At 38.0% G+C, this 11053-nt stretch overlaps 1 protein-coding gene across 1 annotated transcript in view; it reads right to left on the bottom strand.

Annotated features, from left to right (window-relative positions):
- Positions 1 to 87: 87 nt before the first annotated feature.
- The window catches only part of LOC107716191 (rho-related GTP-binding protein Rho6-like), a 12317-nt gene continuing 1351 nt past the window's right edge, over positions 88 to 11053 (bottom strand). The window contains exons 4-6 of the mRNA XM_016522553.1: positions 2820 to 2929; positions 1594 to 1728; positions 88 to 923 (exon numbers count right to left, since the gene is read on the bottom strand). Coding sequence (XP_016378039.1) covers positions 678 to 923; positions 1594 to 1728; positions 2820 to 2929 — 491 coding nt within the window. The 3' untranslated portion in view covers positions 88 to 677. The remainder of the gene's footprint in view (positions 924 to 1593; positions 1729 to 2819; positions 2930 to 11053) is intronic.

Genomic DNA, 11053 nt, shown 5'->3' with positions numbered 1-11053 from the left:
TATATATTTATGAAGGTGTTGTAGTAGGGAAAATTGACTTTGGTAGCATCATAAATGGTCTTTATACAAATATTTTTGGCCCATTTCCTTCTATTCCTCCATCGTAGCGTTCAGATATGGGCGGCTCTCACTTAATCACATTTCGCTTCCTACACTGCAGCCAATTCAACAAGCGTGACAATGCCAAATGGGCCGCCTTCTCCTCTACATGACCCGGGCCTTGTGCACAGCTCCACAACGGCCCCAGCTTCACAATTTGAGTGCATTCTGTAGGTATTTTGAAGCTTACACTAGAGATCTTGTATTTATAGATCGAATAGCTTACATTGAACATTGGAACCTTTTTTAAACATCCGTTTCCTATTTAGTTGAATCATTCCGAGGTTCACCTGACCCAATGACAGCAAATCTCTTGATAACAAGGAGTGAATAGATGACGGCTGATGATCGAATCTCGTTTAAAAGCAAGATACAGTACTGAAAATACATATGCACTGTTGAAGAGCTCAGGACAAGGAGGACAGCGAGGTGTCCACTTGTTCTGAAAGGTGTTTCATTGGGGGGTGAGGAAGGATTCCACACGTCATTGATGTGGCAATCGGAACCCACCCCCCCTTCCCCAGACCAAAGCGCAGGGAATGGTGTAGCTTTTGTTATGGGGGGGTGAAGTTCTCCACTCACATTACAGAGCAACTCTTGGCCTTCTCCTTCTTGAAGGTGGAGGTGAGGAGCTCGGACTTGCTGGGCAGGTGGAGCAGGCGTTTGGACAGCCGGCGGGTCGGGCTGGGTTTGGCGAGCGGCTGTAGCTTGTTGATGCAAGCCAGCGCAGCTGTGCGGAACACGCTATGGATGCTCTTCTCAGAGGTGAAGGCCGAACACTCCAGATAAGCCTCAGCACCCAACTGTTTGGCCATGGCAGAGCCCTGTGATAAGAGATGCACAAACTCCATTTGCTACAGTTTCTCAGTCTTAATAGAAGCAACAGTGTTTCAAAAGACAGTTGATGAATTCAAAAGCTTTGTTCATGTCATCAGTGGTCTACATAGGTAGTTAAATATTAAGTAAAATAATTGTCTGACCCCTTCCTAAAATGGACTGCTATGTTTTCATGTACCCATTTATATTAAGATAAACGTATATATTTTAAAATGTAATTTATTCCTGTGATGCCAAAGCTGAATTTTCAGCATCCATTACTCCAGTCTTCAGTGTCACATGATCCTTCAGAAATCATTCTAATATGCTAAATTGGTGCTGAAGAAACATTTCTTATTATCAATATTGAAAACAGCCGTGCTGCTTAATATTTTTGTGGAAACTGTATAAATTTTTTCAGGATTCTCAGCTGAATATGAAAGGAAATTTCAAAGCAACAGCATTTATTTAAAATGGAAATCTTTTGTAACATTACAAATGTCTTTACTGTCACTTTGGATAAATTTAAAGCGTCCTTGCTGAATAAAAGTATTAATTTCTTTATACTGACCCCAAATGTTTGTGTACATCAGAAAGCAGTTTTACCGAGAATATTGCCTTATAGCCGGAGTAAGCAAGATCAATGCAACAGTGCTAAGAAACAACTTGCAGCTGTACCTGCTCATGAGTGATGGGTGTTTGTTTCTGATTGGACAGCTCCATCAGCGTGCAGACGTCCGTCCGAAGGTCTGTCTTGCAACCAACAAGGAGAATACGAGTACTGGGGCAAAAGTCGAGGATCTCAGCCCTCCACTGCAAACAAGACAGAAATATGCAATTGTAAGATGGACCAATTCTTGCAAAACAGAGAAAACGCATATCGTTCTGGCTAACCAGGGTTTTATTATCATAATCTTGGTTTTTGAGTGCCAAGCACTTCTGGCAAGTATAGAGTGATAAATATTGCAGCCCAAAAATTAAGTACAGTAAGAAAAGAAAAACAAATGAATCATTCATAAAGTCTAAAATTAAACAGACTTCCTTTAAAGGCATTTTGTTTGAATTCACGTTACCACAAAACATAGGTTACCTGACAAAACATTTTACAGTGAAGAAAGAACAATGTAATCATGAGCTCCTGAGAATCAGGGTCAATGTGGGGACTGAATATTAATAGGAATATCTAGTTACCTTCTTAAGTCCACTGTCAAATATATCTGGGCGACTGATGTCAAAACAAAGGAGCACTGCATCAGAGTCACTGTAGCAGAGGGGTCTCACATTATCATAATATGGAGATCCTGAAACAAGAAAGATGTTACTGAATAGGAAAGTACAAATCAGTGATGATGAGAAGTATGCTTTCTTCCTTTGAAACATGCAACATACAATTCTTTTTAATAATGATAAAAATGTTCTTTCCGTTGGGCCTCAAGTGCAGTTTGAGTGTCCTTAATATATTGCTAAAATAACAAAATGCCCAAGACAGAGGAGAGAACAAGAACCTGGTTTCAAAACACATTTAACTTTCATATGAAGCATTTCAGAGTGAAGCTGATGATTGAGTGGTTTTGTCTGTGCCCGTGTTGCCTTGTTTTAAGCAGAAAACAAAATATCATTTCAGAGGTGAAGAATGTTTTTTAATGTTACACTGATGCAAAATTATTAAAGCAACCTTTTTTTTTTTTTTACAATAATAAGCATTGATAAAATCTCAGAGTAAAACACAAACATTAACAAAAAAGTCCAACTTCCTTTAAAGGCATTTTGTTTGAATTCACGTTACCACAAAACATAGGTTACCTGACAAAACATTTTACAGTGAAGAAAGAACAATGTAATGATGAGCTCCTGAGAATCAGGGTCAATGTGGGGATTGAATATTAATAGGAATATCTAGTTACCTTCTTAAGTCCACTGTCAAATATATCTGGGCGACTGATGTCAAAACAAAGGAGCACTGCATCAGAGTCACTGTAGCAGAGGGGTCTCACATTATCATAATATGGAGATCCTGAAACAAGAAAGATGTTACTGAATAGGAAAGTACAAATCAGTGATGATGAGAAGTATGCTTTCTTCCTTTGAAACATGCAACATACAATTCTTTTTAATAATGATAAAAATGTTCTTTCCGTTGGGCCTCAAGTGCAGTTTGAGTGTCCTTAATATATTGCTAAAATAACAAAATGCCCAAGACAGAGGAGAGAACAAGAACCTGGTTTCAAAACACATTTAACTTTCATATGAAGCATTTCAGAGTGAAGCTGATGATTGAGTGGTTTTGTCTGTGCCCGTGTTGCCTTGTTTTAAGCAGAAAACAAAATATCATTTCAGAGGTGAAGAATGTTTTTTAATGTTACACTGATGCAAAATTATTAAAGCAACCTTTTTTTTTTTTTTACAATAATAAGCATTGATAAAATCTCAGAGTAAAACACAAACATTAACAAAAAAGTCCATTTTAGCTTCTCATCTTTAAGCATTTTCTGCACATTAGTACTCCGATAAATCAACTTTAAGACCAAAGACCATGTTGAAATGCTTTTAAAAAAAATATCATGTATCATGACCCTGCATTCTGAATCACAAAATAAATAAATAAAACTGCCGAGTTCTTGTGTACGAGTCTTTAAGCTAGAATTCAAGAAAAGCAGATCTGATGACTGTGAATGTGCTGTATATATATATATATATATGTGCAGACAGAATCAGACAAAGGCCCGAGGTACAGCTCCCCTGGTCATCACTTCATTTCCAGTCAGCTCAGCATACATCCTGTTAAAGCCCTCTTCCTCTCACTGCCTGCCATATTGGCATTTTAAAGGAGAAGAAAATGACAAAATCCTCATTGATCAATGTGTCTCGCTCTCTCACTCGATTTGGTTTTTTTCCAGTAGATTATGCAACTGGAGCGATGGGGCTGGGGTAGGCACTTACTCTCCTCTTGCACAGAATCCTTAAGTAAGCCACCCACCCCCCCTGTGCCCCCCACACATATGCAATACCTCCAGTCCCCCTGTTTCCACAGCAACAGCCTTGGAGTCAACCATCTGCAGAGCGCCGTCTTCCTAAGGCGTCCCTTAACTGCCTATCAATCATTTGATACAGAGCAGTGCCCACCCGCTTGGTACGGAGGAGATGATGGGGTGGTGTAAACAGCCTTATATACACCTCACTATTGCAGAGTCTCCTTTTCTGGATTAATTTAGCCTCAGTCTTCTCCTGAACCTCACAGGTTACGGTCTTCAGGTCTTTGCATGAGTCAGTGATACAACTGTTAGCCCATGCACTGTAGAAGCCTCATAGTTAGCAATATTGATTAACTTGCCATTGAAAAGTTTTTTTTATTGAGTAGTAAGCTCCATTTTCAGTGTAATCCAAGTGATTCGCAAACAAATCAAGCTTATGAATTGAATCAGGTTCTTTTCTTTTTAGTAAATCTATCAAGCATGACCACTCTAAGACCAACTGATTCCAAAACAATGGACTTGATTCTTATTAGACCAAACACATACAACACAAACAGTATAATCTAACCGATTCCCGAACAAACGACTCATGTGCCGATTCGTTTTAGTGAATCAAATCTATACAGCATGACCAGTGTAGTTTCACTGATTCCCAAACAAACAAAGTGATTCTTAAGATCAGATTATTTTTAGTGAATCTAACACATACAGTGCAACCAGCAAAGTCTAAACAATTCCCAAACAAATGACTCTTACAAGCTGGATCTTTTTAGAGAATCAAACGCAGTTAAACACTTTTGTTGTTATGTAGTATATTTAAAACAATTCTTGCAAAATGGGTGTTTATACTCCTTTTCAGATGTTTTCAAATTTATGCATCAATTAAATTCTCATCATTTGGCAATGACTTCACATTTCACAAGGACTAAATCGTTAATGGAAACAGAATTAAGTTCCTTACAATTCCCACCCCTAAATATTAAGTAAAATCCTCAGACAATAAAGTAAAACTTTAAATTTTACATCACGTTGATTTGAAGTTAATTAAAACTTTGTCAACAGGACTCTTGAACAATTCTTTCAATTAATCACTCACAAAGATTCAAAGAATCATGAGTTGTCATTTTGAATCAGTCTGATGAATCCTTCACTGAATGTACTTATTTCATGTTGACTGCAATTAAAACTCATTCAGTGAAGGACTCATCAGACTCACTCAGAATGACAACTCATGATTCTTTGAGTCTTTGTGAGTGATTCGTTGAAGAATTGCTCATAAGAGTCATGTTTACAAAGTTTTAATTAACCTCAACATGAAATTAAGTGTATGAAGCCAATTTGCCCTCATTTCATTATGGAGATCACTAGTTAAAAGGACCACTGCAGACTTCACTCTGAAGCACAGATCACTGCCTATTTTCTCTCTCCTACCAGGACGTCACGGACACACAAACCTGAGCGTGAGGCTGCATTCAATTGCTGCTGATCTTAATGCAGCGATCGATGTAGATGTACACCAAGGGACTGAGGAGCAATTTCAGTTAAACTCGACAAAATGATACATCCCAGCAGTCACAGACAAAGACCTCCACACAGTGAGCTTACCAAAACTCACTCAAACCACTGTTTGAAATCTGAAAAGGACACATTAACGCTGAATTCTGTACCACCCGCAGTCTTGGATCACAAAACTGCTCTATTGAACAACCCTGCACACAGTGAACAAACTTCTGCTCAGCTCTCAACCCTGGGCCACATGTTCCCCCGGTTGAACAAGAAGAGGACAGTATGCGGTCTGCGTATTAACAGACGTCGTGGTTGTGAAGCATGCAAAAAAAAGGCCCTGCACAAATCTGTTTTGAGACTACTTTTTAAAAGTGCATAATGATAACTTTTGACAACGTTTAATTCAGGTGCAAAAATAATTAATATCTATAGTGCATGAGCACAGAGATTTGAGAGTGCACAGGACACAGTTTGAGTGAGAGGAGAGACACGTTTTAAGTGCGCGCACTCTCTCCGGGCGAGAGCAGCGTGTATCTGAGGCGCGCGCGTCCGGTTTTGTGCGAGAGCAAAATAAATCGCGCGCGAGCAGAGAGATTCGCGCTCGCGCATTATATTAATGTGCTTTCGCGCTACAATAATGCGCTCTCGACATTTGTCATTAAAATAACGCCATATCTGTTATGAAGCCATGCCTGGAGCAAAACTAGCTTAGCTGAAAAGTAGGCCAACGTGTGCATGTCATTGATATGAGACGGCCTTTTCCTTGGGCGCAGGAAGAGTCTTGTGAAGAGAACAGATGGAGGTGGAGTGGGCTGCTTTTGTGCGCCACACCGCATTCCATCTGCTGAACCCTTTCACTCTCTGAAAAACTAATTTAGCCGTTTTACCAATGACTGCGAACTATGAATGTAACTGGCAAGTTGCATCGGACATATTCTGAAACAAACTGCACTCGCTCTAGAAATTTTGGTGTGCACCGGAGTGTGATTGACGTCACAGTTCAGTTTGGTGGTCTTTTTAAGTGGGTATGATTTATTTCAGTACTTAAAAGGAGTTATGTTCACAATTGTAGTCTCTCATGACGAAGCCATCTCTGACAGTCTCAGTGAGAGAGCGATAACAGATCCTGTCAATTATTATTGCTTATATCTGCCATTTACTTGGGAAAGAAAATATCATTCAAGTGTGAATAAGATGGTATCATATAATGAAAATAGTATGCCATTGTTTCCTGCTTCTCTACCCTCAATCTACTGTGGCGGAGCAAAATAAATCATTTTATTCAAGTGAGTGAGCTTGCTGTCTGTATTAAATGTGATGAGAAAGACTGTGTGCCACAAAATACTGCCAGATAATACGTCTTTTATTGCGTTTGTTGTTATCTAAAAGAGCAAACATCTAGTGTAGTAGTATAATTCAAGAACAAATAAATTATTCAATCACTCAAAAAGACTAACAAGTTATCATTTTGATGAATTCACTTGAATGAACTATTCCGCAAACCATCATCATTCAACTCAAAATAAAGCATAAATTATCTTGTGTACTTGAAATAGTTACTGACTATGTGTAGTTAAACATGTGCAACAAATTTACTTTAAAATGTTAAATAAAATAAAATAATAAAAAAAGTATTTTATTGAAAAAAGATTAGCTTTATTTTTAATATATAGTTTAAGGTTTTAAAATGTATTTACTGAAGCATCAAAGCATTTTTTTTGTATTTTGGGTGGGTAGATTTACTGAAATCTGTATGAATTACTCTAAGATTGGATCATATTAGCAGTGTTGTTATTAAATAAACAAACTATTAAAATTGTATTTGTTAACTCAAAAAGCCAAAAAATAAACAAAAAGCAAATATTAGATGAAAGTTATAAATGTTAACTAACTGAAAACAAAGTTAAATATAAATATAAAAAAGACAAAAATCACAAAAATTACTAAAACTTATACTAAAATTAAACTGAAATAAATAAAAGCCAATTATCAAAATATTAATAAATATTATAACGGTGCATAAATATTGCATATTAATTGACATTTCAAATATGGCACAGAATGAAAAAGCTGACTAAGAGTAAACTTCAACAGTGGAATCTGTGGGAATTAATCCGCACTCTCAGACTCATGTAAATGCGAGCATGGGGCTGAGAGAGGTCAACGTTCACAAAGGAGCTAGAAGCAAATGAAAGCCCCTCTCCTTCTTCCCAGTAGAGATGAGAACAAAACCTAGAGCGTTCTCCATATCCCCCACCCCCCTTTCCTTAAGATCCCAGAGATTCCATCACAGAACATGATGGGGGCCCAACAAAGAATCCCCCCTCTCTCTCACTGCGAGGGGCTGGCCATGACCCCTCAGGGAAAACCATCTCAGAGCTGTGGTGGTGTTTCCTCACTGGTGCCTGTCATCAACTGCCAATGGCCACTGGAGAGCCCATTAATCTACTGGCTTTTTTAATGTGCTAATGGAGCACTATTTTTGCGCACACGATCTTGTGAAGTCATCCCATACTGAAGCAGCAGAATTCATATTCGCAGAAATGTACATCTATCAGCTTAATGGCAAATGCCACCTAATCCATTGCTAATACCTAAATGCAAATTAAATATAGCCTCCATATTAGAAATACAGACGGCCATCTTCTAAGAGCCTGCAGTAGGTCCAATTGGCTGTCGTGATAAAGTGTGAGGATTGATTTTCACCTGTAAATCCTTTCTGGGCCACAAAGCAAGCAGTTTGAAACCCAATGATGGGGTCAGCTCAATCCATGAGGAAAAGACTAAGAAGAAGCCTCGTTCATATTGAGCAGCAACACAGAGATGACATAAATAGCACACAGGGAAATTCTAGAATATAACCAACTAGGTACAGAGTGCTATCTTACAGCCCATAAACAACATGCATATCAAAACCGCCATGCTGTAAAATTATTTCATCATTATGTCATAACATCTTTGTTTCAATTAATTTAACTGTCATTTCTTGAGTTCAAAGTCAAACTACATTTACTTTAGTAACTGAATTCAAAGTGACTGAAAGTGCAATGAACTAATTACTGTAGGTTATGACTTTGGCACCACTTGGATTTTATGCACAAAACTAAAGCAGCAATTACACTTTTTACTGTGCACTGAAGGTAATGGGGGCATCATTTAACAGTTCTGTATGAATAAACATACACCATTGAAAAGTTTGGGGCTAGGGATTTGTTTTTTTACAAAATTACTTTTATTCAGCAAGATTGCGTTCATCATTATGTCATAACATCTTTGTTTCAATTAATTTAACTGTCATTTCTTGAGTTCAAAGTCAAACTACATTTACTTTAGTAACTGAATTCAAAGTGATTGAAAGTGCAATGAACTAATTACTGTAGGTTATGACTTTGGCACCACTTGGATTTTATGCACAAAACTAAAGCAGCAATTACACTTTACTGTGCACTGAAGGTAATGGGGGCATCATTTAACAGTTCTATATGAATAAACATACACCATTGAAAAGTTTGGGGCTAGGGATTTTTTTTTTTACAAAATTACTTTTATTCAGCAAGGTTGCATCAAATTGATCATAAGCAACAGTAAAGACATTTATAATGTTACAGAAGATTTCTATATCAAATAAATGCTGTTCTTTTGAACTTTCTATTCAAAGAAACATTAAAAGATTCCACATAAGTAAGCACAGATGTTTTCAACCTTGATAATAAAGTGTTTGAGCACAAAACCAGCATGTTAGAATGCTTTCTGAAGGACCATGTGACACTGAGACTGGAGTAATGACTGCTGAAAATTCAGCTTTGCCGTTACAGGAATAAATTACATTTTAAACTATTAAACCAGGAAACAGTTGTTTTAAATTGTCATAACAGGGCTCAACAATAAGGACTGCCTGATGGCCCGGGGCCAGCGTGAAAGACGCTCGGGACAGTTGACGAATTTGTCACTGGCCCGATCGGGCCACTGCTGCGTATCACAAAAGTTTATAATTTGAATGCGTTTAAGCCATGTTTCGGTGACAGAATGGAGAAAAAACCTTGGGAGAAACCAGGCTCAGTCGGGGGCAAAAGACAACTCCAATCAGTACTCGCGCGCGGTGTTCTGTACAGCGCGCACACATTTAGAGATACGTCTTTGACAGCATGCAAGCCCCGAATTAAGTTTCTTTCCACGCCTTCACTCATTTGAACGGACAAATACATACAAAAGTAGATTTATCATTTTAAATGTATTAAAGCACAGAACTCCTGATTTTTAAATCAGAAACAGAATAGAAATAATTGTGCATTCACCTATGCTACAGTATATTTTGACTTTTTTGCCAAATTATCAATTTATCATATCACTGAACCCATTTGTCACACTATGGATACAGCAAATTCAGTTTAAATTTGAGAGTACTTTGATTTGGAATATCTGTTTGACTTGATGGAAATACAGTTCAAAATCTACAGCCTCAGCCATGATTAACAGCTAAAAACGGGATAAATCTCTGGTTTGTCCTCTCATCCTCATACAAGCCGGGACTCATCCCCTTAAACTGTACTCTGAGTCTAAGCTGGCTTGTCTCCAAGCAGACTAAATCAGATCAAAAAGCACGAGCAAAGGACTGAGGCATATTAACAGCACATATTTCATTCAACAATCTGACCATGAAATCACAATCCTTGCTTTCTCTCTCCCTCACCGTCTGTCACTATCTCACGTATACAACAGACAAACACGTCACAGAAACCCAGTCCTATCAGTCACACTTCACAGTCAGCGGACCACCAGACGTTTCTGGGTGCTAATTATGATGATTCAGTTGGCGTGCGTTTAGCACACATCCAGAGAGACATGAGATTATCATGTCTGTCATTTACTAGGGATTCAGAAATGAGCAGAGTAGAGCAGACAAACAGCACGTTGTAATCAGGTCAATATGCTACAATGGGAAGCCGAGGGGAGATGTGAACTGCCTCAGTGACCACATACTCCCTCGTTAGTCTGCTGACTATGTATGGTAGCTGATAGAAAGACAGACGTCTAGACTCCTGCCTGATGCATATTGCACACAAAACTAGAAAGCACTCAATTTGGCAAGCTCCAATGTGATTGGCTGACTTTACACAACTTCCGGTATTAAGGGCATACAGGGTTTATCATCAGTTTATCATAATTTGCTTCCATCTGTAGGGAAGTTTAAACCATGTTAACAAGGTACTGGATTAATGTTAATACAACAAGCACTTTTGAGGATGAAAATTACAGGATTTTCCAAAGTTTCACAACATTCAAGTTAACTAGACAAGAGAGAAGAGTGGTATTTACCCTTTTTATTTGTACTCAAAATAATAAAATCATCAGTACTTATTACTTTTGGCCCAATGGACACCGTTTTGATTTCGTGACATTGATATTAAAAATCAAATGCATATAAAGCATTGTAGAAATTTGTTTTTATGTGTTGTTCCATTGCAAACATCTGTTGCAATTATTCAGCATTTACATTTCCCCCGCACTGGTTCAGCATTAGCATAAATAATTATATTTGCATTCAAATTCAATATTCTAATCAGGTAGTTTAGTAATCAGCATAACTGGATTGGCCCAACATGGTTCAAAAATAGCCAGACTGTTGCCTTGAACAGAATATAAAACTACAATTTGTAACA

Source organism: Sinocyclocheilus rhinocerous, unplaced genomic scaffold (genome assembly GCF_001515625.1).
Source record: "Sinocyclocheilus rhinocerous isolate Xijiao unplaced genomic scaffold, SAMN03320098_v1.1 scaffold148, whole genome shotgun sequence".
Classification (NCBI taxonomy): Eukaryota; Metazoa; Chordata; class Actinopteri; order Cypriniformes; family Cyprinidae; genus Sinocyclocheilus; species Sinocyclocheilus rhinocerous.
This window is presented reverse-complemented; position numbering and strand designations above follow the sequence as displayed.